Source organism: Marmota flaviventris, chromosome X (assembly GCF_047511675.1).
Source record: "Marmota flaviventris isolate mMarFla1 chromosome X, mMarFla1.hap1, whole genome shotgun sequence".
Taxonomy (NCBI): domain Eukaryota; kingdom Metazoa; phylum Chordata; class Mammalia; order Rodentia; family Sciuridae; genus Marmota; species Marmota flaviventris.
Genome location: NC_092518.1, coordinates 1,743,746 through 1,771,232, shown reverse-complemented (window position 1 = coordinate 1,771,232; position 27,487 = coordinate 1,743,746). Strand labels below are relative to the sequence as shown.

The following is a 27,487-nucleotide window of genomic DNA, read 5'->3' as shown; positions in this document are numbered from 1 at the left end:
GACTCGGGGAAGCCTCCCGGCGGCGTCGGGGATAAAAGGGCGCTGGCTGGTGGCGCCGCGCTGGGAAGCGGAGCAGCCTCGCCCCGGGCCCCGGCGAGGGCATGGCCTCGCGGACCGACTCGCGGCGGTGACTCGCGCGCCCCAGACCCGTCGACGCTCCGGACGCACGGCTCCCGCGGACCTCGGCTTCCCAAGGGCAGGTGAGGACCTGGGGTTGCCAAGGCGCGCGGGGCACGGTGGCTCTGCCTGCAGACGGGGTAGGGGAGTGGGAGGAAGCCCAACGGAAGGACCTGGGCGCGAGGGTCGGGAGGCGCATCCAAGGGTCCGTGGCGCAATTTAAAGTGGGGGCTTGGAACAGATGTGTGTGCAACCCGAGGCTGCTGCCCCCCCCTCTCTCTGGCCAACGCGACACCCGCCTCCCCCTCCCCCCAGCAGCTCTCCAAGCCGCTTTCTACCGGGCTGCCAAACGCTTTTCGAAGTGAGGTCGAGTCTGCTCCTGGGATCCTGGGGGAAATACCCCGGGCTCCTTTCCAAGTTCCTCTGGCTCAGGTCCCCTTCCTTCCCCTCCTGCCCTCCCCCTCCCCCTCCCCCGCCTCCCCTCCTCCCTCTAGCCCTCCGGTCGGTCCCCTCATCCCCTTCCTCGCGGTCCTCCTCCTCCTCTCCTCCTCCTCTTCCTTCTCTTCCTCGCCCACCCACTCCCCTCCTCCTCCTCCTCCTCCTCCTCCCCCTCCCCCTCTTCCTCTCCCTCACTTTCCCCCAGACCTCTTGTGGGAAAGGGGGACCGCCCAGTGTCCAGATGGGAACCCAGCTGTGCAGAAACCCCCGCGAATCAGCGCTGGGGACAGATGGGGCTGGAGGTCCGAGCCGCAGGCGACTGGGACTCGCGGGGACACCCCGAGCCGCGGGGCAGGAAAGCTCGTAATTCTCCGCGCCGCCGACGGCGGGGCGAGACCCTGCGGGCCCTGGAAGCCGGCCAGGGGCGCAGAGCCTCCCGCCCGGCCGCTCCAGGTATTCGGCGCTGGACCAGCAGCGAGCCGCCCACGGCTGGCCTGCCCACCAGGGCCGCCCGGGGCCCCTCGGAGCAGGGTTACCTGGGCGAGTCCTCCCGGGGAGCAGGAGGACTGGGCGGAGGAGGTCGCTTGAAGAGCAAAGACCACCGGGTCCGTTTGCAGCGCTGGGGCCAGGTCTGCCCGAGGGCGCTGGGCGCAGGGCGCAGGGCGCTGGCCGGGGAGCGCCTGGAGGAAGCAGCCGCAGGTCTGGCGCGCTGGCCGGCGGGCGGGGAGAGCCCGGGCGCCCGCGGCGAGGAAGTCCCCCTCACCAAGCCCCGGGAGCCGGTGGCGCCCGCGCTCAGCCGCGGAGCCCGAGCCTGGCGCGCAGCGGAACCGCGAGCCGCGCACACGGGCTTCAGAGAGGACCGACTTTGGGGTCCTCCACGCCTGGGCAAGCGGGGGGGCTGCGGACCGCGCTCGCTTGCAGGAGCGAGAGATGGCCGCCGTGTCCTGTCCACGCACATCACCATCCCCAAGTCAACCGCCTTCAAGAATTGCCCAAAATCATTAGGTCGCTAAGGCGTGACGGAAAAGCCGCATCACCGCTATCCAAACGGGCTACCGAACATTTTCGTGAGCGTTCCCTATTTCATGCATTTCATTATATATATATTTTTTCAACATTTCTGTTGGGTCGGCACGTGTTCCCTCGATTTTTACAGAGGTTCACCCCAAGCTGACTCCCAGCAAACCACCCTAGCGCACCATTACAACCCATGCGTTTCCCCCCCCCAAAAAAAAAAAAAAAACATCAGCCGATTTTTTCCCCCTCACAAATAATGCTACGATTCCCGTTCCTTTGCGCGCGTCTTTGGGCACTCGAATGAAAACTTTGACATTGAAGGAAATCTATGATCCTATTCAAGAACAACTTTTTTTGTTGTTGTTCTTTTTTAAATTTAAATTTGGATTGTGGATTTTGGCTCATGCTTTTGGAAGACAGAGATTAAACTCGTTATTGATTATTATTATTATTATTATTTTGCAAAAACGTCAGTATATCTCCCCCCTCGGCTGCGCCCTCCCTGTTTCCCAGCCCAACCATCAATGTCAAGACTGAAGGTCATTTTCTACCCTCTTGACTAAAGAGAACGTGGACAGGTCACGACACCAGGTCTACTAGGCGGCCGGAAAGTAAGACCCCCTCGCCTTCTCGCCCGCAGGTGTCCCGGGACCCCGCACCCGCCCAGGATGCTGACGCAGGCGCAGTGGGGGGCACTCTCCGTGGTGCTGATTGTGGTCTGGGGCCAGCCGCCAGCCGCGCGGGCCTGTCCTCACCCTTGCGCCTGCTACGTGCCCAGCGAGGTCCACTGCACGTTCCGGTCCTTGCCTGCGGTTCCGGCTGGGATTTCTAAACACGTGGAGAGGATCAATTTGGGGTTGGTACCTCCTTCCTTGGGAGCAATTTCGATGTCTTTGCAGCGCGTCTCCATCGGGTTTTGCATAGACGCGTGCGTCTCTGCTGAACTCCCCCGGGGGGGTCTCTGTCCAGCGTCGCTCATCTCTGTGCTTGAAATAGAGATCACAGGTGTTTTATTATTTTTATTTTTATTTTTCTTCCAAATGCATCCTCCCCAGCGATTATCTGGCTGTATCCACCAATTGGCTGCAACATGCATGAAGTTGATTAATAGCTTTGCATCCACACGTTGGAAGCTGCCTTAACAGTTGGTCCACGTGGACGTCTGTGGCCACAGTGAAACACGCGGTGCCTATTTAAACAGAGAGACTTCGGACCCTAGGAATAAGTCAAATGGGTAGAAAACCTCGGCATCCCTTGATAGGATTCTCTCATGGAGGATGCGAAAAGGTCCTCTGTATTTGCCGATTGAAAAATGAGAATATTCATGAAGTTTTAAGAAACAAGGTCATCAGTTACTATGATAAAGTAATTTTTTAAAAATGAGATTCCTTCAAAATCTCTGTCTCTCTTTCTTCTTGGGTACTAAGGATTGAACTCAGGGGCACTCAACTCCTGAGCCCCGTCCCCAGCCCTATTTTGCATTTTATTTAGAGACAGGGTCTCCCTGAGTGGCTTAGGGCCTCGCTTTGGCTGAGGCTGCCTTTGAATCACCATCCTCCTGCCTCAGCCTCCCGAGCTGCTGGGATGACAGGCATGCGCCACCGTGCCTGGCTCCTAGTATTTCTCTGATGGGAGTTAAAAATTGTCTAAACTGCCAGGCATGGTAGTTCGTGCCTCTAATCTCAGCAGCTTGGGAGGCTGAGGCAGGAGGATCACAAATTGGAGGCCAGCCTCAGCAATTTAGCAAGGCCCTAAGCAACTCAGCCAGACCCTGGCTCTAATAAAATACAAAAAGGGATTGGGGATGTGACTCAGTGGATGAGCCCCTGGGTTCAATTCCCAGTACCAAAAAGAAAAAAAAAAAATCCCCATGCATCCGCCCCAAGGTGAAGGCTGATAATTGTGCAACTGCTTTCAAGTTGCTTCATCTGTATGATGATCCCCGTCCATCCTATAGCTGGTCTGGGTTGTTTTTTCTACCAACCCGTTTTAAACCGCATTCTTTTGTAAGCACGAAATGTAACCAGCCTCCAAATTAGAGCCCAGACTCTGCAGTCTTTGACTTAAACATCCTATAATAAAGGCCAGGAGTCACGAAGCAGTAAGACATTAGAATGCTATTTCCTGTTGGCGCCTGTGTCATCTTGAGATAGATTAGTGTCACATATAACCAAAGAAATGGGGGGGAGGCGGGGAGGTATCTGTAATCCCAGAGGCTGTGGAGGCTGAGGTAGGAGGATTGCAATCTGAAAACCAGCCTCAGCAACTTAACAGGGCCCTAAGCAACTTAGTGAGACCCTGTCCCTAAATAAAATAAAATAAAAAGGCTGGGAATGTGGCTTAGTAGTTAAGCACCCCTGGGTTCAATCCTCAGTACCCCCCCCCAAAAAAAAAAGAAAGAAATTAAAATTCCATAAGGTGTCTGTTCGTTGCACCAACAAGTATTTCCATTCCAACTGGCTTCATTTGTCATGTGGGTTAATAGACCATTTTTTTTTAAATCACTCATGATTTCACAGTAGACAGTGAAGTCGGCTTCGTGCATGTTTTTGCAAAATTAGAGACGCAGCCCGAGACAAGGGGGTGAGGCCCGACTCTGAGAAAACTCGGGATCTGAATTATCTCCCGGCGGTTTGGAGAGACAGCGTGAGTCTCCAGCAAGGAGGGCCCCTTGCCAGTGTCCTAATGAAATGTCTCCTTCCCACACAGCTGTGTTTAGTGTTCGCAGTTGGTATTGTTGCTCCCTGCTTGGAAAGCCTCAGAGCTTTCCAGAAAAAGGAGTTTCCAAATATTTTTTCCAAAGAGACGCACACACACAATCAGTCATCGAGCGTCGGGTCTAGACACTTTTAAAGATACCGTCCCCCCTCGGATCACAAGAGGAATTTGTTGATATTTCTCCACTGCCCACATTCTTTTAAAAGTAATTTTGCCACCGTGCGCGGTGGCACACGCCTGTCATCCGAGAGGCTCGGGAGGCTGAGATAGGAGGCTCAAAAGTTGGAGGCCAACTGAACAAGGCCCTAAACAACTTAGAGAGACCCCCTGATCATATTTTGCTTTTGATGCTCTCTGAGACTCCATCTTGCATAGAGTGTCTAACATGAGCCACTTTTTTTCCTGAGTTTGCTATGTATACAGTCGGTGCCCATCAATGGGTGATAAATATACTCTAGCACATACATCTAGGTGCTTATATGTTGCAGAATGGGTCTCCAGCTGGATTTTAGGTGATGCAGAGATGATTGATGCTCATCCTCCATTGGTAGGTGCTAGGATAGACAGACAATCCGTCTTGGTCTTCCACTTCTTCTCTTGTCCACCTGCCATGACTTCTCCTCGGTGGCCAACGGGGTTGTTTGAATGCCCAGTTGGGTTCTTGCCAACCCTTCCTATACCACCCCCCACCATTCACTAGCCCCTTGGACTTGGAATGAACATGGCTCTCTGGGCTCTTAGTGACCTCACAAGCCCACCTGCTCCATCGAAGGCCATCCCCCCTCTGGTGACCATTTTCAGACACAGCTAAGGACCCAAGAATCAGAAAAGGCTCTCGATGCTCTTATACATTCTCCTTAGCGAGTTCGCCACCCCAGACAGACTAACTGAGGAATCCTAGATAAGGAGGCAGTGCAGAGGCCCTACCTGGGGACAGAGCAGGGCTGGTCCACCCCAGCACAATTGGCCCCGAGGACCTGTTTGCTGTTTGAGGTAAGGTGGTTCTTGCTCACAGGGCTGTCCTGTCCTGTCTAGGATTTCAGAAGCATCCCCAAAGTGATGCTTAATTGAGATGCTAGTGGCGTAACTGGGGCCAACAAGGAGGTCTCCAGAGGATTCCAAGTGTCCCCCAGGGGGTCACAGAAGTCCTATTTGAGAATCACTGCCATAGATCCATAGATGGTAGAGAGACAGGTAGATATGGAGATAGGTGATAAATAGATACAGAATAGATGGTCGATTAGATGATGGATACATAGGTTATTATCATTTGATAAATAGATTATTATTATTAAATGATAAATACATGATAATTGACATAAAGATAGATATATGGATGGACTATGGATGGATGGATAATGGATGGATGCATAGATGGATGGATGGATGGATAGATGGATGCATGGATGGATGATGGATGGATGGATGATGGATGGATGGACAGATGATAGATAATGGATGATAGATGGGATAGATGGGTGGATGGATGGATGATGGATTCATGGATGCATGGTGGATGGATGGATGGGTGGTTGGATGAGTGGATGGATGGATACTTCGATACTAAGGCCATATTTCCAAGACCTCCGTGCTATTGTTGTTTGAGGCCCCCTCCCTCTCTGTGGTGGAGGTCCCTGTGCACTGTAGGACATCAGGCAGCTTCCTGGGCTGCACTCACCAGATTCCCGTAGCAACGTCCACCCTACGTGACACCGAACAGCATCTCCAGACACCACCAGCTGTGCCCTGGTGGGAACTGTCCACTTATCACACCCTGGTCAGGGAATTCTGAGTTAGACGAGTCAAGTCCAAGTGTCATACCCATAGAGTACCCCAGAAAAGTCCCCAAGACAGAGAGAAGGTTGACATCTCCTGATTCCAGGGTGAGCTGTCCCACAGAGTAGAGAACCAAGTATATCCACAGAGATCCTGTAAATGGCCCTTTTTGGAAAAGGTGAAAATCAAGTAACTTCAAACTGCACCCTCCAGGTGTACGATTGAGTGACAGGTCGTCATCCACGCTGAGTTCCAGATATTCTCATCACCCCCCCCCGAGGAACCCGGTACCCATTAAGCCGGGTTCTCCCTCCTCTCTCCTCAAAACCACCCGGGCATTTCCTGTTTGCCGAAAGCAGGTTTAGAAAATGGGTGAGGAAATGCACGGGTGAGATTTGAGATTGCCCGTCGGCCGCAAGCTTCTGTGGAGCGCAATTGGTCGCTTGGGACAGGTGTGCATCTCAGTTCGCTTGGGAGGACAGGTGGGCATCTCAGGATGCTTCACGGTTGATACTCTGCTCAAGGAAATACCTTGGTGCGTTCTGTGAGGGGTTGTTTTCTGAATTTCTTTTTTTCTGGTACCAGGGATTGAACTCAGGGACACTCGACCCCTGAGCCCTCTCCCCAGCCCTATTTTGCATTTTATTTAGAGACAGGGTCTCCCTGAGTTGCTCAGAGCCTCACCTTTGCAGAGGCTGGCTTTGAATTGAGATTTTACAGGTGTGCACCACCGTGCCTGGCCAATTGATAAATGATCTCCTGTGCTCAATTGTGTGTGTTTGCATTTAAATGCAGAGAGAGAGAGAGAGAGAGAGAGAGAGAGAGAGAGAGAGAGAGAGATTCCTTAAAAGAGCAAAGTGCTTCTGAGAAGAATCCAAGTGGACCAGAAATATTAACTCATTTTTTTGCATTACGATATTTCTCAATTTTCATGATTTTTAAGCACTTGCGTGTGCTATGACGAAGCATTGGCTGCTGTGGCATCTAACTCCTGCTTTCCTCTGACCTGAGCAACGTAGTTGCTATTTTTATTACTGATGCTCATTCTATGTTCCTAGTTTCTCCTCCGATCTCCCTGATATTTCTTGGCCAGGTGTCCGACTCCATTCCAGCCAGAGATCCCAGCCACCGATCCCTGACAGACTACAGACGCTATGTCACTTGTCATTAGGTCATTTTCCCACACAGTCCGCTGGAGGAAGAGTTATCAGTGGCATTACTAATGAGGAAGTTGGGCTTCCAAGGAGTTAAGTAATGTCCCTGGGGCAGCCGCAAAAATGCAAGTCCTCATTATTATTTGGTACAAAGGATTGAACCCAGGGGTGCTTAACCACCGAGCCACATTCCCAGCCATTTTGATTTTTATTTTTGGAGAAAGGGTCTTGCTAAGGCTTAGGGCCTCGCTAAGTGGCTGAGGCTGGCCTCCAACTTGCCATCCTCCTGCCTCAGCCTCCGGAGTGGCTGGGATGACAGGTACGGCCACCCCACCCGGCTCATTCTGGCTAGCTTTGTGATCCTTATCATTTTAAACTGCAGTTCCCCGTGTGGAACAGACTCATTTAAAATTCTAGGTCGTACCAACCTCCACAAGAGTCTCTGGACTCCAGAAGCAAGTTGAGGCCGACATTTCTGGTGCCTATTCTTTAGTGGAGAGAGAGTAAAAAATGCATCAGGTCCTTTGCACACCCCAGAGATGGGCGAGGCCACACAGAGATTCAAGGACTTGGCGCAACCTCGATTGGCTCCTGAGGGGTCTGGGGAAATGGGTCCCATGGGGGAAACACTTGCCGTGGCTTATTCTAACGGTGACCCTCGTATTGCGCAGGTTTAATAGTATCCAGGCTCTGTCGGAGACGTCCTTCGCAGGACTGACCAAGCTGGAACTGCTCATGATCCACGGTAACAACATCCCCAGCATCCCCGATGGGGCTTTGCGGGACCTCAGCGCTCTGCAGGTGAGTCCCCGGCATTGAGGACCCTGGTTAATCCCACCCTCTGAGCCGATCTGTAAAGAGGGAAAACTCTAATTCTCCCCTGATAATCTATAAAATGGCTATTTTTTTGATATTAAATGGGAAGCCTAATGACTTGAGGTTCCTGTCCCTTTGTAATGGCTGTGAGTTTATTTATTTTTTATGTTTTTGGAACTGAGAATTGGACCAAGAGGGCTTAGCCGCTGAGCCACACCCCCAGCCCTTTCTATTTTATTTTATTTTATTTTATTTTATTTATTTTTCTGAGACAGGCTCTTGCTAAATTGCTTAGTGCCTTCTAACTTGCTGAGGCTGGCCTCCAACTTGCAATCCTCCCGCTTCAGCCTCCAAAATTGCTGGGATCCCAAGTGTGTGCCAACACCCTCCGTGTGGCTGAGGCTTTTTCAATCGTAAACCAGATTTTTTTTTTTCCTAGTACCAGGGCTTGAACCCAAGGATGTTTAACCGCTGAGCCACATCCCCAGCCCAGCTTTGTATTTTATTTGGACATGGGGTCTCATGGAGTTGCTTAAGTCCTTGCTAAATTGCTGAGGCTGGCCTCCAACTTGCAATCCTCCTGCCTCAGCCTCCCCAGAGCTGGGATCGCAGGTGTGCGCCTGGCTGTAAATTGGATTTTTTTTTTTTAATTCACTGGTTTGTTCTCGCTCCGTCTCTGCCCCCCGTCTCCTTGTAGGTGTTCAAATTCAGCTACAATAAGGTGCAGGTGATAACGCGGCACACGCTGCAGGGCCTGTCCAGCCTGATGCGGCTGCACATGGACCACAACAGGATCGAGTTCGTCCACCCGCAGGCCTTCCAGGGCTTGCTGTCCCTGCGGCTCCTGCACCTGGAGGGCAACGTGCTGCACCAGCTGCACCCGGACACCTTCTGCACCTTCACCTTCCTGGACCACTTCCGGCTGTCCACCGTGCGGCACCTGTACCTGGCCGACAACGCCCTGCAGGCCCTGCCGGACGGCATGCTGCAGAACATGCCGCTGCTCGAGAACCTCTACCTGCACGGGAACCCCTGGGCCTGCGGCTGCGGGATGGCGTGGCTCCTGGGATGGGGCGCCAGGTCCAGAGGTAAGGCCGGGAGGGCGGACCTGGCTGGACGCTCAGCGCGCACACTGTTCCATTTTCCAGGAAAGAGCTTCTCGTGCGGTTGGTGCATCTTGCACTGGGGGACATCGGCGCCCACGGCAGAGGTTGCAACTTGGGGGTTAGGATCCCTCCCTTTAATGGTGCAGAGGTACTTATTTGCCCTTGAGGAAAATGCACGGAAAGTCACTGCTTCACCTGTTCCATGGGTTGGGGGGTCTCAGCAGGGAGATTTATGATTTCCAGACTGTAGCTAGACTGCAGGAAGCCACGGGGATGGGGAAGGGTCCTGGGGTCCCTGAGCTGTGAAATGCATCAGGGAATACTTGGAATAGAGAAGGCTGAGGGTGGGGGGGAGACAGAGAGAGAAAGAGGTTCTCTACTGATTTAGAGAAACAACTTGAAGGAGAAAAATATTATTTGGGCTCATGTTTTCCGAGGTTCAGTCCGTGGCTGGCCAACTCCGTGGCTCTGGCCCAAGGGGAGGCAGAACAAGATGGCGGCAGGGCCTGGAGGAGGAGAGCAGCTCAGGACAGGGCACCAGGGAGCAGAGAGAGCTCTGCCCACCAGGGACAGGATAGAGACCCCAAAGGCACAGCCCAGGGACCCCCTCCTCCAGCCACACCCCACCTGCTGCAGTCACCACCCAGTGAGTCCATCCAAGTGGATTAATCCACTATGAGTCTACACCTTTCCTAACCCACTCGTTTCCCCTCTGAAGGTTCTTGTAGTGTCTCACACATGAGCTTTTAGAAGAAGAGAAATTTACTTGGGGCTCCTGGTGTCCAAGGTCCAGTCCCTGGTGGCAGACTCCATGGCTCTGGCCCAAGGGGAGCAGAACAAAATGGCGGCAGGGCCTGGAGGAGGAGAGCAGCTCAGGACAGGGCACCAGGGAGCAGAGAGCTCTGCTCACCAGGGACAGGACAGAGACCCCAAAGGCACAGCCCAGGGACCCCCTCCTCCAGCCACACCCCATCTGCTACAGTCACCACTTAGGCCATTTAAGTGGATTAATCCACTCACTAGGTTCCAGCAGCCTGCACCGTGGACAGTAGAACTGCAAAGCTCTGATGCACGAGAGTTACCTCTGGCATTATCTAGAGGGTCTAAGCGTGTGCATGCCTTTGCACACATATACCTTTGTGTGTGCACGTGTGTAACTGTCCCGTGGTGTGCACACGTGACCCGGGATGCATGCATGTGTGTCTCTGTGTGAGGACGGTGACTTCCAAACAGAATCCCAACATGCTCACTCCAAGGTGCTCAATGTGTGAAAGTCACACAGGGAGGTTCCCAGATAAAGCCCTGCAGCTGGCTCTTTCCAGTTGGAAACAGAAGGGGAGGAGCCGACTCCCAGGGAGCCACCTAAACGTGCTCCTCTCTTCTGGTTTCCCCAAAGGCTGGCACTGGGTACAGCTGCAGAGGAGTGTGGTGCTGTTCCTACATGCCACTTCATGGAGGGTTTGCAATGTCTAAATAGACGTGTCACGAATGCAATTGGGCGTGGAACCCGGAGACTGTTTGGACAGGGGACAGGCATATGGGAGCCATCTCTGGCTGAGGGTTGGTAATTGAAGCCAAGCACGGGCTCAAGCCCCCTCCTCCATGAGGCTCAGCCAGGAGAAAGAGGGTCGCAACCTAATCAGTGCATTGTACCAGGAAGGAATTGGGCAGGGGGAAGAGGATCATTGAAGGAGACGGAGCAGTGGCCAGAAAGGAAATTCCGAGAGATCTCAGAGGCAGGGCTCCAAGAGACAGGAACTCAAGGTGCGCACTGTACAAATGAAAATCAGATAATGTAGCAAGGGGAAAGATGGATAAATGGGAGCTAAGATGCGAAAGGGCTTCGTACCAAAGCTGGCCCTTCACCTGGAAATATTCTTATGTGTCTCCCTTATTTCTGTGGCTTCCCCTGGACCTTCACAGAAGGCACACTGTATAAATGCATGTGGATGATGTTTTGGGCTTTAAAAATACTGGAAAAAAACTATGTGATAATTCATTAAGCAAAGTGCACACTCTAAAATACCAGGAAAAATAGAGTGTAACTATTTTAATCAGCTTTTTTATCACTGACAAAAGACCTGAGAAGAACAAATTTACAGGAGGAAAAGTCAATTTGAGCTCATGGTGTCCGAGGTCCAGTCCACGGTGGGCCGACTCCATGGCTCTGGCCCAAGGGGAGCAGAACAAAATGGCGGCAGGGCCTGGAGGAGGAGAGCAGCTCAGGACAGGGCACCAGGGAGCAGAGAGAGCTCTGCTCACCAGGGACAGGACAGAGACCCCAAAGGCACAGCCCAGGGACCCCCTCCTCCAGCCATACCCCACCTGCTGCAATCACCACCCAGTGACTCCATCCAAGTGGATTAATCCACTATTAGGTTACACCAGGAAGCAGAGTGAGCTCTGCTCACCAGGGACAGGATAGAAACCCCAAAGGCACAGCCCAGGGATCCCCTCCTCCAGCCACACCCCACCTGCTGCAGTCATTACCCAGTTAGTCCATTCAAGTGGATTAATCCACTATTAGGTTACACCAGGAAGCAGACAGAGTTCTGCTCACCAGGGACAGGATAGAAACCCCAAAGGCACAGCCCAGGGATCCCCTCCTCCAGCCACACCCCACCTGCTGCAGTCATTACCCAGTTAGTCCATTCAAGTGGATTAATCCACTATTAGGTTACACCAGGAAGCAGAGAGAGCTCTGCTCACCAGGGACAGGATAGAAATCCCAAAGGCACAGCCCAGGGACCCCCTCCTCCAGCCACCCCCCACCTGCTGCAGTCACCACCTAGTGAGTCCATTCAAGTGGATTAATCCACTTATTAAGTTAAGGGTGGTAATTGAAGCCATGTCATTTCTGCTCTGAACCTTTTAGCATTGTCCCACCCGTGAGATCTTGGGGACACCCCACATCTAAGCCACACCCTACATAAACCAGTAACATCTTTACCATGATGCACTAGGACGTGCAGCAGGCACACAGTGGGTCTCACTGTACTTCTCCACATCTGCTGATTTTGTGTGCAAGAGCATCAGCTCATGAATAAGGCACTGCTGTTGGTCGTTACCATGGTTACCACATCACCAGGCAGGGGGACTTCTCAGGGGACCAACATCATGAGGGTTGCTAATCAGGGTCCAAACCTCACGACGGGGTGGCAGGAGTCTCGTTTTAGGACTCCGGTGAGTTAGCGCATGGTGTCTTGGAACTGGGGACTCGGGATCTAGACAGTTGCTGCTGGTGGATCATCGTGGTTATGAACCTCTGTCCGACGAAGAAGCACAGTCTTTACTGTCCGGCTTCCTTGCCGGGCTCGGCGCTCTGGTGTTCTCCTGAACTCACTGGGTGTTTCTTGCTTCTCTGTCGTAGGCATCCTCAAGTGCAAGAAGGACAAAGCCTACGAAGGTGGCCAGTTGTGTGCCACCTGCTCCAGCCCCAGAAAGCTCCAGAAGCAGGAGATCCTCAAGGTGACCGACATCGCCTGCCTGAAGCCCTCCATAGAGTCCCCTCTGAGACACAACCAGAGTCACCTGGAGGAGGAGGAGGAAGAGGAGGAAGAGGAGGAGCAGGAACAAGAGGAGGCGGGGGACAGCCAGCGGGCCCCGGAGGGCTTCGGATCCCCGCCGTGGAACATCTCTTTGAATATGACCGACGAGCACCGGAACATGGTCCTGCTGCTGTGTGACATCAAGAAGCCGCGGGATCTGTCCAGCGTTCAGCTGAACCAGACGGACCCCCCGGACATCGACGTCAACGCCACCCTGGCCCTGGACTTGGAGTGTCCGATGACCAGGGACAACTACGAAAAGCTGTGGAAGCTGATCGCCTATTACAGCGAGGTCCCCGTCAGGCTGCACCGAGAAGTTATGCTCAGCAAGGACCCCGGGGTCAGCTACCAGTACCGGCAGGACGCCGACGCGGACGCCCTCTACTACACCGGCGTCCGGGCCCAGATTCTCGCGGAGCCCGAGTGGGTCATGCAGCCGTCCATCGAGATCCAGTTGAACCGAAGGCAGAGCACGGCCAAGAAGGTTCTGCTCTCCTACCAGGCCCAGTACTCCCAGACGGTGTCCCCCAAAGACACCAGGAATGCTCGGGGCACAAGCTGGGTCATGATCGACGGGGCCACGCAGAGCGCTCACACGGTCTTGGAAGGCGGTCAGTGCCAATTGAGCTGCAACGTCAAAGCGTCCGAGAGTCCATCCATCTCCTGGGTCCTTCCAGACGGCTCCATCCTGAAGGCGCCCACGAGTGACCAGGACAGCAGGTTCTCCATCCTCAGTGGGGGGCAGTTGAGGATCCAATCCATGGCGCCGTCGGACTCAGGGTTGTACCAGTGCGTGGCTCAGGTGACGGATGAAGTTGCCCAAGTGGCGTACAAGGTGCTGGTGATGAGTGCCCCCAATCCGCCCCTGGACAGAGAGACAGTGACCATTGACAAAGACCCAGGGGAGTCCGCCATCTTACCTTGTAGTACGTTGGCAATACCCGAAGCCCACGTCACTTGGATCCTTCCAAACAGAAGACTGGTCAGCGCTGCGGCTAATACATCCCATGCCTATATGCTCCCAAATGGGTCTCTGTCCATCCCCAAGCTCCAGGTCGGTGACGGTGGCTACTACAGATGCGTGGCCGTCAACCAGAAAGGGGCAGACCACTACACGGTGGGAATCACCGTGCAGAAGAGTGGACCCGGCCGGTCCTCCAAGAGGGGCAGGCGTCCAGGTGCTAAAGCCTTTTCCAGAGTGAGGGGAGACGTTGTGGAGGACGAAGGAGGATCAGGGACAGGGCAGGAAGACGACCCTTCAAGGAGAGTTCCACACCCCAAGGACCAACAGGTCATCATGAAGTCGAGGGACGAGGCTCCCCCCGGAGATAAGAAGATCAAGAAGGGGCGGAGGAAAATGAAGCTCTGGAAGCATCCGGAGAAAGAGCCCGAGGCCAACGTCGCGGAGGGCCGCAGAGTGTTCGAGTCCAGGCGGAGGATCAATATGGAGAACAAGCAGATCAATCCCGAGCGCTGGGCGGATATCTTAGCCAGGGTGCGAGGCAAAAATCTCCCCAAAGGCACCGAAGGACCCCAGGTCCCGGAAACCACTACTTCTCCATCCACGAGTCCAGAAGTGACCTCTCTGTCCCCTGCTATGTCTCCGCCCTCTGTGTCTCCAGTGCAGACGGTCACCATTGACGAAGGGTCCTCGGAAGAGGTGTCTCTGTTCGGTGAAGAAGAGCAGGTGTCAAGCACCCTGTCGTCCACCGGCACGGCCCACGATGACGTTGTTCTCGGAGAACCCCAAGTCACAGAGGCACGTCTAGAGGAAGAGGTTGAGGATGAGTTGGCCGAGAGGACCGAGGACGTGGCGCCCACTGAGGTGGACGTGAGGTGGGTTCCAGCCACCACCCTGAGGTCTGAGCCTCTTGACTCATCTCCTGCTCTGTGGACCTCAGACACAGTCTATGAGGAGCCCACAGATGAAGAGAGAGCAACCGAGACTTGGTCTCCAGCTGTGGATGCCACGTCCATGCCAGAAGGTACAACAGAAGATGAGGAGACTCCATTGGAGACAATCTCCTTGGCCGAGTCTGAGACGGTGCGGTCCTATCATCAAGCTCTGGAGACGAATTCAGAACCAGGGGAGGAGAGGACCTCTGCACACTTTCCTCTGACCCCCACCGCGTGGGTGGGTGACACCAGTCCATCGGACTCCTTAGGGGAACCGGATGACCCAGCCCTGTCACCTCTACAAGGGCCAACGGACAATTCCCACCTTGAGAAGAGTAGCCTAAGCACCCAACGTCCTCCACTCACTAAAGAGGACATGGCGGAGACGTCTTGGGGAGACCCGAGCGCGTCCAGACCTTCTGAAGGGCAAGACATCAAACCCACGCTGACCGCCACGACCCACATTTCTCCGTTTGTTCAGCCCGGGGAATCCACAACTGGAGCTCGACCCCACCAGGGTACCACCGTGGTAGCCATGACAACGTCCAGTCCGAAGGCCACTTCACCTTCAGCATCGGCCACTCCCACTTCTCGAAGGAGGCCCAACGGGAGGAGGAGGTTTCGCCCCAACAAGTTTCGCCATCGCCACAAGCAGACCTCAGCAACAGCTTTGCCCCCGCCAGGGACGTCTTCTACTCCACCAACTCAGGTCCCTGAGACGAAGACCCCAAGCCAAGTGGACAGATCCCTGGTCCCCACCTCTTGGGTTGATACCACCGTCAACGTCCCCAAGCGGCTGGACCTGGAGAAGCATCCAGAGCTTGGATCCAAGGGAACCCCACGGAGGAAAAACGGGAAGAGGCCAAACAAACACCGGTCCTCCACATCCACGGTGAGTCCCACGGCGTCCGTGTCCAAGCCCAGCCCCTCTCCAGAAAATGAACCTAAACATGCTGTTCCTCCGAGTCTGGAAGCCACAGTTTTGCCTAGAATTGTCCCTCTGAGAACCGGGGACCCATATGAGGTCACTGGAGTGACAACCACCACAAAAATACCTTCCTCTCATGCGACCGTCCAAGGGACCACTGTGGTCACCCATAAACCCGAGTCAGATGGAAAAGAAATGGCCAATGACGGTGTCACCAAGGTGAACCGTGATGAAACGGACACTTCCGTCCCCAGTGCATCTTCCATGAGTGTCTCACCAACTTCTGTTTCCTGGGCTTCCACTGTGGGGGATTTCAAGGAAGAATCTCCTCCTTTAGGTATTCCGGGAGTCCCCAGTTGGAGTCCCCCAAGGACAGCCCAGCCCAGGACACTGCAGACAGACCTACCTGTGACCAATTTGGGGGAAGAACTTACAGACCCGCCATTTTTGAAAGAGTTGGAAGAGGTGGATTCTACTTTTGAAGTTTCCCCTTCGGCTCCGGTGTCCACACCGTTCCAGCTGGAGGGACTTGGTGTCCCAACCCCTGTCTCAGACCTCCAAGTAGAGTGGTCTTCAAGTCAGGTGGAGACCACCACCAGTGATCAGGATGAGGGTGAAACCACTGTGGTCCCTGGTTCTTCTGAAACAGAACCACAGAGTGCCATCTCCAATCCTGCTCCATTGGAGGAAGTGGCCTCTACATTGCTACCCACCACCTCTGCATCGTTGGGACAAGCCACCACCAAACCCTTCCTTCTTACCGTGAGAACGTCTCCAACACCTGCAGGGAACAAGGATCATGTTTTCTTGAACTCTGTGGGGACTCCAGAAACCAAAGCTCCCCCAGGAAGCAATGAGGGAACTCAGCTTCAGGGGATGCCCAGTGAGTTATCTACCCCGTCTTCCCACCAGGATGGATTGAAGGCATCTCCGCGGCAGGAGTTGGGCAAGGAAGCATTTGACGGTAGCCACAGAAACAGCCTGTTCCGCGCTCCAGACACTCAAGGTCAGGATGGGAGACTCCATAGTTCTCAGCCGCCTGCCAGAGAACCTGCCAGACCTCCGCTACCAAGGGGAACAGCCTGGCCACCAGAGATGGCCACTCAGAGCTCCTTACGATACTTTGCAACTGTCCAGCCATCTCGTCACTCGACCAGGAAGCCAGAAGTAACTGCATTTCCTTCAAGGCTTTTCCCAGAGAACAAACTCTTCACAGCTCCAAAATCAGCGACTACGACAACAGCTCGCGTTCCGCTGCACCTGCCCAAACCCGCCATTCCTGGTGCGCGGACCAACCAAAGAATGGACCGACTCAACGGCGATAACAAACTCTTTGGAAGTAACACCATCCCCGAGTCCAGAATTCCTGTTGGCGAGCTTCCAAAGTCAATGGTCCCCCCATATTCCGTTGGGCGATTCCCCTTCTTCATCAACAGGACTCCCTCTTTCCCAAAGTTGGGGGTCACTCTCAAGCCTCAGACGTCCCCCTCTCCTGCCCCAGTCACAAGAGACAACAAAATGAACCCCGGTCCCTACAACAGGGTCCATTCTCAGGGCACCATCCACGTGGACTTTGGCCCACCCGCTCCTCCTCTGCGCCCTTCCAGGACCACGGCACCCCCTTCGACCCGCCTACACAACGTCCCCCTGATCTACTCCACCCGCAGCTCCGTCCCCTCGGTGACGCCTCCTGCCCAGTCCTCTGGCACCTTCTACCACAGCACCTCCAAGATCTTTGTTGGAGGACCGTCGACGTCCAAATTCTGGGTGCTGGGGGAGAAGCCCCAAATTGTCACCAAGTCTCCGCAGACTGTGTCCGTCACGGCTGAGACGGATTTCGCGTTCCCGTGTGAGGCCACAGGGAAGCCCAAGCCCTTCATCACGTGGACGAAGGTTTCCACAGGTACGGGGCTTACGCATCTGGATTGGGACCCTGGGGGCTGCTTCTGGATCTGTGGACTCAGGCAGGGCCACAACTCTGGGAAGCTCAGGGGTCGGTGGGATGAGAGGAAGCATCTGAGCACTTAGACTTGGTTCCTTTCCAGAGAATGGACGCCAGGGTCTAGCCTGTGGGTGACACGTTAATGGCGGCATGGGAACACATCCTTTGGTCCTTTCGATAGGAAATATCTTAGGCTCTGAGATCTTCTGTAAGGGATCCTCCTGCTGGGTCAGGGCCACCCTGAGGATCTCTCGGCACCTCCATCACCTCTGCAAAGACCCATCTCCACCCACAGCACATCCCAAGGTCCTGGGGTCAGGTCACCCTGGGGACCTCATTTTCCCTTGATCAATTCTTTAGGTCTTGGGGGTTAGAATTGCAGTGGGTCAATTTGGGGGAACCCAGTTCACTCCATGATAATGACCTATACTTGGAATCCAGCTGTTCTGGCTGGAATAACCCCTCTTTTAGGGAAAGCATCATCATAAGGAGCATAAGCAGGTCACTCGGGAGGTCACCAAAAACCAAATACCAAGGAAGACAGCATGAGCCGTTTTAGTCATAGCAAAAACTCTTGGCAGATTGGAAACAGAAAGAAAAGCTAAACCTCAAACAAATCATCTACATAAATATAAATACACGCCAGGTGTGGTGGTATATGCCTGAAATCCCAGCAAACTGGGAGGCTGAGGCAGGAGGATCACAATGTGGAGGCCAGCCTCAGCAACTTAGGGAGGTCCTAATCACTTAGGGAGACCTTGTCTCAAAACAAAAAATAAATAAGAAGGACTGGGGTTGCCTGTCGGTGTCAAAGAGCCCCCAGATTTAATCTCCAGTATTGCACAAAAAAGAAAGAAAGAAATGTGGGGAAGGGGTCCAGAAATAAGGTCATTTTTTTGGTCCCTGGGGGAAGGAAGTAATGAGGCTTAGAATTAAGAGCCTTGAGAAATGTCAGCAGGCTCAGGAGCCTTTGGGGCTGGAAAATATGGAAACTTTAGAGATCTGAACTCAGGTCTCTGTTTGCTGCCCCCCGACCGGCTGCAGGGGGTGATTCTAGATGACCCCAGGGAAACACGAGAGACGCTCAGTTCAACCACAACAACTGGCCAATTTCTCCTCCTGTGAACTCAGGGAAATCCCTGTGGGTGGAGGTGGATGGGATCTTCAAGACTGGGGTGTCCATGCCCGCAACACACACATGTGTAACCTACTCAGTGGATTAATCCACTTGGATGGACTCACTGGGTGGTGACTGTAGGCAGCTGGGTGTGGCTGGAGGAGGGGGTCCCTGGGCTGTGCCTTTGGGGTCTCTGTCCTGTCCCTGGTCGGCAGAGCTCTCTCTGCTCCCTGGTGCCCTGTCCTGAGCTGCTCTCCTCCTCCAGGCCCTGCCGCCATTTTGTTCTGCCTCCCCTTGGGCCAGAGCCATGGAGTCGGCCGAACACGGACTGACCTTCAGAAACCATGAGCCCAAATAGACTTTTCCTCTAAAATTGTTGTGATCACAGTGACAAAAAATCTGGCTGGACACCCCACATCCTTTCCTCTGGCCCTGGTGACCACCTTTCTACTCTCTGCCTCTGAATTCAGCTTTTGTAGCTAGATCCCCCCGTGAGTGAGACCAGGTGATTTTTGTCCCTCTATACTGGGCTCATTTCCTTTCATATCCTGCTAGTTGATCTGTGCTGTTGGAAAGGGCAGGATCTCCATCCTAGCAAAGCCGGAATGGATGCCCTGGTGCCCCCAAGACACGTTTTCTTATCCATTCCCCCTTTGATGGACACTTAGGTTGCTTCCATATCTTGGCGACTGTGAATGGCGCTGCTATGAAGATCGAGGTGCAGATATCTCTCCCTACACTGATTCCCTTGTCTATGGACATACCCTCAGGGGTGTGATGGTTGGAGCCCAAGACCCTAGCATTATTTTTTTTTTCACCTTGAAGGAACCTCTGGCCTGTTTTCCTTGGTGTTTGTGGTGGACATTCCAATCCCCAGCCATGGGCACAGAATCCCTTCCTGATTCTTGGTGACCCTGTTCTATCAGGTGCCACTGTGACACCTCCGTGTGATCCAATGTGCATTCCTTTCGTGGATAGTGACATCTTTGCACATTTCCTTCCGCAGTTTGGGGCTTCAAGAGGAGGACACCCTGACCAAGCCCTGGTGGTTGCTGGGTTTTTAGGGAAATCGGTGCATTTGGGGCCGAGACCTAACCGCGTTCTTTCTTGTTGGCCAGGAGCGCTCATGACGCCCAACACCCGGATTCAAAGGTTTGAGGTCCTCGCCAACGGCACCTTGGTCATCCGGAGGGTTCAGACGCAGGACCGGGGTCAGTACATGTGCACGGCCAGCAACCTGCACGGAGTGGACAAGATGGTGGTGGCGCTGGCGGTCACCGTGCAACAGCCCCAGATGCTGGCTTCGCGCTACCAGGACGTCACCGTGTACCTGGGAGACACCATCGCCATGGAGTGCCTAGCCAAGGGCACCCCGCTCCCCCAGATCTCCTGGATCTTCCCGGACAGGAGGGTGTGGCACGCCGTGTCCCCCGTGGAGGGACGAATCACCCTGCACGAGAACCGGACCCTGTCCATCAAAGACGCCTCCTTCTCGGATAGGGGCGTGTACAAGTGCGTGGCCAGCAACGCGGCGGGCGCCGACAGCCTGGCCATCCGCCTGCACGTGGCCGCGCTGCCCCCGGTCATCCATCAGGACAAGGCCGAGAACATCTCGCTGCCCCCGGGGCTGAGCATCCACATCCACTGCTCGGCCCGGGCCGCGCCCCCGCCCACGGTGCGCTGGCTCCTCTCGGACGGCTCCCAGGTGCGCCCCTCGCAGTTCGTCCGCGGGAACCTCTTCGTCTTCCCCAACGGGACGCTCTACATCCGCAACCTGGCGCCCAAGGACAGCGGGCGCTACGAGTGCGTGGCCGCCAACCTGGTGGGCACCGCGCGCAGGACCGTGCAGCTGACCGTGCAGCGCGCCGCCGCCAACGCGCGCATCACGGGCACCTCGCCCCGGAGGACCGACGTCCGGTACGGGGGGACCCTGCGGCTGGACTGCAGCGCCTCGGGGGACCCCTGGCCGCGCATCCTCTGGAGGCTGCCGTCCAAGCGCATGATCGACGCGCTCTTCAGGTAGGGGCTCCCCCGGCTCCCGGCGCATCCCTGGGCCCTGCGCTCGGCCTGCGTGTTGGGGACGGACTTGGTGGCCCAAAGGGGCGAGAATCCGTGTCCACCATGAGGACGCTTAGGCACTGGGCCCTGAGTGCCCTCGTCCACACACAGAGGTCTGTGTGCTCTCCACCTCCTGGTGCCCAGCACAGCCCACCCAGAGAACCCCCAGCCCCAGAGGCCCCCAGTGCAGAGCAGATCTGCAGGACAGAGTGTCTACCTGTCTAGCTGCCATCTGTCTGTCTACCTATCGTCTGTCATCTACCAAATCTATCTAGGTGATTGTCACTTTGAGATGGAGTTGCTCCTGGCTCCTGGTGTGTGGGGCCCAGAGAGGCTGCTCCACCTCCTGCAGCGCACAGCACAGCCCACCCCAGAGACACCCCCCCCCCCAGCCCCAGAGGCCCACAGTGCAGGGGAGACCTGCAGGACAGTCTCTGTCCATCATCTGTCCACCCAGCTGTCACCTATCTTTCGGTAGAAAGATATCAATCATCTATCTATCCATCCTGTTGATCTATCATCTATCATCTATATATCTATCTACCTATCTGTCTGTCATCTACCAATTCTGTCTGTCTATCTGTCTGTCTGTCTGTCTATCTATATATCTATCTGCCATCTACCAATTCTGTCTTATCTGTATCCATCTGTCTATCTGTCTATCATCTACCCATCCTGTCTATCTATCATCTATCATCTACTGATCCTGTCTATAAGTCTATCTATCTCTCTGTTATCTACCCATCCTGTCTGTCCAGGTGGCTCTCACACCCTGGGTGGGGCTACTCCTGACACCTGGTGTGTGGGGCCCAGAGAGGCTGCTCCACCTCCTGCAGCGCACAGCACAGCCCACCCCAGAGAACCCCCAGCCCCAGAGGCCCCTAGTGCCGAGGAGACCTGCAGGACAGAGTCTCTGTCCATCATCCATCCACCGTCTAAACCCTTTTCTACCTACCCACCTATTATCTACCCCCTGTCTGTCTAGCCATCTTTTATCCTATAATCCATCCTATTATCTGTCTATTCATCTATCTATCATGTGTCAATCTGTCACCAATTAATGCCCCAATCCATCACCTATCAATAGTCCATCATCTATCTTCTATGTCCTGGCTCTTGATGACCCACCAGTTTAATATCCATTATATCACTTACTGATGGCCACCATCCTCACTGGGAAATCATGTCGTCCCCCACCCCCAGGGGACACGCGGGACTGTGGAGACCTTTCTGGTGTCTCCCTGGAGGATCTATGTGCTCCTGGCTCCCGGTGGCTGGGGACCCGGGATGCCGCTGCTGTCTATGCTGGGTGCCAGGGTGTCCCCCACCACCGCGATGCACCCATGTGTAGATGCTCGTGTGCAAAAGCCCAGGTCCAGGTCTGTTTCATACGACTCTCAAGAAACAGAAGACATGTTGGAGGAGCAGGAAATTAGGGAGAAGCTTCATCCTGCTCCTGCAGAGGAGGAGGAAGGCGTGTGTGTGTGTGTGTGTGCATGTGTGTCTGTGTCTTGCATCTGCACAGGCAAAAGCCCGGGCACTGGGTTTCCAGGTCCCTTGTGCACCCTGGGGCCCTCCAGGACCCTCCCAGTGCAGGGATGAGGCTCAGCCCCTCTGCCCCCCTGCGCTTCCCACCCCAGGCAGCCGAGTGGTGCCGGCCCGTCTTGCACAATCCCTGCAAAACTCCACGTATCCGGTTTTCCCTGGAATCCCTTCCAGCCCAGCAGATGCCTGGCCCCGGGCAGCGCTGAAACATGGACAGCTCAGGAATGCGGATCCTGCCGGCGGCTGGCTGGCTGGCGAGTGCTTCTCTCAGGGTGTCCCCGTGAACCCGGATCCCGTAAATCACTCGCTCTCTGAGGCTTCCTTCTTACTAATCCCGGCTAATTACACTCTGAGACATGAGCAGGGAAGCCCCTTTGTGACAGGAATTCATCTATCACGGAGCGGGCTCCTTGGCCAGCCGGCAGCTTGGGAGTTCTTTACAGATGCAGAGAGGCCCGGGCATTGTTTAAAAATACAGATTCTCGGAATGTCCCTGCAGAGGCCAAATCCCTGGGGTCGGGCAGCCCCGGTGCATGCTTCAGGTTTGCTGTCCGGATTGCACCCCAAGCTGGGGATCATTGCTACAGAAGCTCCCTAGGCTCAGAAATGCTGGCTGCCCTACGAAATGTTGGATGCAAACTTGTTTCAATGCATAAGAAAATGTGCTTCCCGCCCCCCCCCCGCCCTGTTATTCTCAGACCACTTACCAAGTCTGTGACTTGATGGACACAAACAGACCAAACCACACAGTTTAACTGGTCAACGTCAGTGCTTGCTTTTATTAACAATGATCAAGCCCAGTGTGGTGGCCCATGCCTGTCATCCCAGAGGCTCTGGAGGCTAAGGCAGGAGGATTGAAAGTTCAAAGCCAGCCTCAGCCAAAGGGAGGCCCTAAACAGCTCAGGGAGACCCTGTCTCTAAATAAAATGCAAAATAGGGCTGGGGACGGGGCTCAGGGGTCGAGTCCATCTGAGTTCAATCCCAGGTACCAAGAAAAAAGAAAATAAGTCTGTGTCTATCAATCATCCATCTTCATATATAGAGACTCTATGTTTTATATATATATATATATATATATATATATATATATATATATATATTGCATATATACAAATATATTTTGCATTCTGCTTATATTATACATATTCTGCAAGCAGAATATATACAGATGATCCATGCATCTCTCTTTCTCTCTCTATACATGTATTTATAATGTTCAGATTTTTTTGCATGTGTGTGTGTGTGCATGTGTGTGTGTGTTTAAAACTCTGTGACACAACCCTAGATGTTCCATCAGAATGGAGCCATGTGTAGGAACTACTAAGGGACTGGAATCCAAGGATAAGCAGCTTCTATAGGCTCCCGCTAGAAAGCAGGAGGCATTGAGATTTCCAAAGGGCAAGTCTGAAGACAAAACTTTGCACCCTGATGCAGACATTTGATCTCACACACACACACACACACACACACACACACACACTACAGAGCAGGAGTCGGATCGCATTCCACACTCTTGAATCTGCAGCCAGGACAGCCCAAGGTCAGACATGCAGGGAATTCCTCTGTGTGGTAAATCGTCCACCTCTGGACGCCAACCCCTGGATGCTGCAGAAATCCATGGGGCTCCGTACAGGCAGCTGCATGTCCCGATCCGTCTCTGAACCGACCTTTTCTGGGAATCTGGACTTTTCTTGCAGGTTGTCAAAGTCCTCGGGGTGGCCTTGTTGCAAATGGGATCCTTTGGATTCCCCAGAATCTGGTCAAAGGTCTCTTTTGTTATCTTTGACTTCATTTATTTAAACTTTCTCACTTTTTATCTTGGTGTAGTAGCTAAGTGTAGGTTGGTTTCCTTCACTCTTTTGAAGAAAAAAAAAAGAAAAGAAAAAAGAAACTTCCTTTTGTTGATTCTTTGTATTTTTTCTTTTTTTAAAGCAAGGAGAGAGTGTGTGTGGGGGGGGAGAAGATGACTCATGTGTTACAGTTACAGTTGGATAAGTTTAGAGACAGAGTCTTGCTAAGTTGCTTAGGGCCTGGCTAAGTTGCTGAGGCTGGCCTCCTACTTTCAATCCTCCTGCCTCGGCCTCCGAAGCCACTGGTATTACAGGCCTGCACCACCCAGGTTCAGGCTTTGGTTTTAACTGACCCACAACAATTGCACATATCTATGAGCCATCCTGGGATGGTTGTTCAAGATGTGCAGTGCTCAATTTGAGGGTGATCAGCATCTCCAACACCTCCTACCATATCTTGGTGTTGGAATGATGGGACACCTTCCCTTTTTGGACATAGGTGATAAATGATGGTGAGCCAAATTCCCCCTATGGAATCCGCCCATTTCTGTGTTCTTCTTGGCACCTAAAGCCAGGGGCAGGGGGTATTTTGCCAGACTGACCCCTGACTTGTTTTCTCCTCTTCTCCATCAGCTTTGACGCCCGGGTGAAGGTGTTCACCAACGGGACCCTGGTGGTGAAGTCGGTGACCGACAAAGACGCGGGCGATTACCTGTGCGTGGCCCGCAATAAGGTGGGGGACGACTACGTGGTGCTCCAGGTGAACGTGGAGATGAAGCCCGCCAAGATCGAGCACAAGGAGGAAAATGACCACCGCGTCTTGTACGGGGGCGACCTCAAGGTGGACTGCGTGGCCACGGGGCTGCCCAACCCGGAGATCTCGTGGAGCCTGCCGGACGGCAGCCTGGTCCACTCCCTGATGCAGTCGGACGACAGCGGGGCGCGCACCAAGCGCTACGTGGTCTTCCACAACGGCACGCTCTACTTCAACGAGGTGGGCCCGCGCGAGGAGGGGGACTACACGTGCGTCGCCGAGAACCAAGTGGGCAAGGACGAGATGCGAGTGCGCGTCCAGGTGGTGGCCGAGCCCGCGGCCATCCGGAACAAGACCCACTCGGTGGTGCAGGTGGCTTACGGAGAGGTGGCCACCGTGGCTTGCGAAGCCAAGGGGGAGCCCGTGCCCAAGGTCACTTGGTTCTCTCCAGCCCACCGGCCGATCCCCGCGTCGTCGTCGTCATCGGACAAGTACCAGGTCTACGAGGACGGGACGCTCCTCATCCACAAGGCGCAGCGCTCGGACAGCGGGAACTACACCTGCCTGGTCCGGAACAGCGCGGGCGAGGACAGGAAAACGGTGTGGGTCCAGGTGCACGTGCAGCCCCCCAGGATCAACGGCCACCCCAGCGCCCTCACCACGGTCCGGGAGGTGGCCACCGCCGGCAGCCGGAAACTGCTGGACTGCCAAGCCCGGGGCATCCCGTCGCCCAGGGTGCTGTGGGCCTTCCCAGAGGGCGTCATCCTGCCCGCGCCCTACTACGGAAACAGGGTCACCGTCCACCGCAACGGCTCCCTGGACATCAGGAGCGTGAGGAAGACGGACTCGGTGCAGCTGGTGTGCATCGCGCGCAACGAGGGCGGAGAAGCCAGGCTCAGCGTGCAGCTCACCGTCCTGGAGCCCCTGGAGAAGCCCGTCTTCCACGACCCGGTCAGCGAGAAGATCACGGCCATGGCCGGCCACACCATCAGCCTCAACTGCTCGGCCTCGGGGACCCCGCCGCCCACGCTGCTGTGGGTCCTGCCCAACGGCACGGAGCTCCCGAGCGGCCAGCAGCTGCAGCGATTCTACCACAAGCGCGACGGCATGCTGCACATCAGCGGCCTGTCCTCGGTGGACGCCGGGGCTTACCGCTGCGTGGCGCGCAACGCCGCCGGCCACTCGGAGAGGCTGGTGTCGCTCAAGGTGGGGCTGAAACCCGAACCGAGCAAGCAGTACCACAACCTGGTGAGCATCATCAACGGGGAGAACCTGCAGCTCCCCTGCGCCCCTCCTGGGGCCGGCCGCGGCCGCTTCTCGTGGACGCTCCCCAATGGAATGGCTCTGGACGGTCCCCAAGACCTGGGACGCGTCTCCGTCTCGGAAAACGGCAGCCTCACGGTGCGCGAGGCCTCGGTGTTTGACAGGGGCACCTACGTGTGCAGGGTGGAGAGCCCGTACGGCTCGTTGGTGGTCAGCACCCCGGTCATCGTGATCGCCTACCCGCCGCGCATCACCAGCGAGCCGGTGCCGGTGGTCTACACCCGCCCGGGGAACACGGTGAAGATGAACTGCTTGGCCATGGGCATTCCCAAAGCTGAGATCACGTGGGAGCTCCCGGACAAGTCGCAGCTGACCGCCGGGGCCCAGGCCCGTCTCTACGGGAACAGGTACCTTCATCCCCAGGGATCGCTGTCCATTCAGCACGCCACCCAGAGGGACGCCGGCTTCTACAAGTGCACCGCCAGGAACATCCTGGGCACGGACTCCAAAACCACGTACGTCCATGTCTACTGACCATCTCCGCAGGACGCACGTGGGTGGCCGCTGCTCACTGGGAGGTGAGACCCAGAGGTCATTGGTAAGGAAATTCAGGGCGTAAGGATTGGAGCTCGGGAAGGCGTCGCACTAGGGCACTTTGGTCCCCGTGGGGTTCAAGGTGAGGCTGACCTTGACCTAGCGTCCTTGGCCAAAAGAAGCGCTGATACCCCCAGCAAGGAGGACCCGGATTGTCTTGCTATCCCTGTGAAACATGATCACCTGGTGAATTCTCAGCCGTGTTTTTTTTTTTTCACAGGATGGAACATTCTAGAAATTTCTGTTGCTTCAGAATTCCCGCGTGTCCCTTAAAGGGCTCAGAGCCAGACAGGGTCAGTGCCTTTGTTTTTAAATCTCTGGTTTCATATGCACACCGTGTCAGATGTAAAGACTTTTCTCCGGAAATATCTATACTGTTATAAATATAAATATTAAAAAAAAATTGTTTTCTTCCCCCTTCAGACGATGAGAGTAGAAAGAGAGAGACTTTCTAGCTCATTAAAACATAATAAATTATTGGTCTTTACAAGACTCGGGTACATTAGAGCAGACATGGAAATGCCATTCAACACCAATTTCTCCCCGGGCCGCCTTCCGGAACCCTACATTGGTGGTGAGTGGGGGTGGTGGTGGTTGGTGGGGGTGGAGGCTGGGATATTAAATTTCGTTGCATGTAAAATTCATCTTGAAAGCTGTCCTTGGGTGATGTAAACAGGAGCCAAAGGAAAAGAGGAATCCAGGCCCCCATAGAAGGGCACCGCAGAGTCTTCTAAAAATAAATAGTAAAATGTAAAAAGCCACCAGTCTTTTCTGCAGTGCCTTACCTGTCAATCAAGTCCAACCAGCTGCCCACCCCCCCACACCCCTGCCAAGGTCAGGAGGCACTGATGGAGGTCAGGAGAGCTGCTGTCCCCATGACTGCTTTATTGTATTTTTAAGGTCCATATGC

The 27,487-nt window shown here is 54.5% G+C and overlaps 1 protein-coding gene across 1 annotated transcript; it reads left to right on the top strand.

Moving 5' to 3' along the window:
• LOC139703277 (matrix-remodeling-associated protein 5-like) lies at positions 1–27,487 on the top strand. The gene is made up of 7 exons (XM_071606473.1): positions 1–200; positions 2,213–2,428; positions 7,892–8,021; positions 8,734–9,124; positions 12,513–17,417; positions 19,692–20,592; positions 24,600–27,487. The coding sequence occupies exons 2-7, from the start codon at positions 2,241–2,243 to the stop codon at positions 26,515–26,517; spliced, it is 8,433 nt and encodes a 2,810-aa protein (XP_071462574.1). The 5' UTR covers positions 1–200; positions 2,213–2,240; the 3' UTR covers positions 26,518–27,487.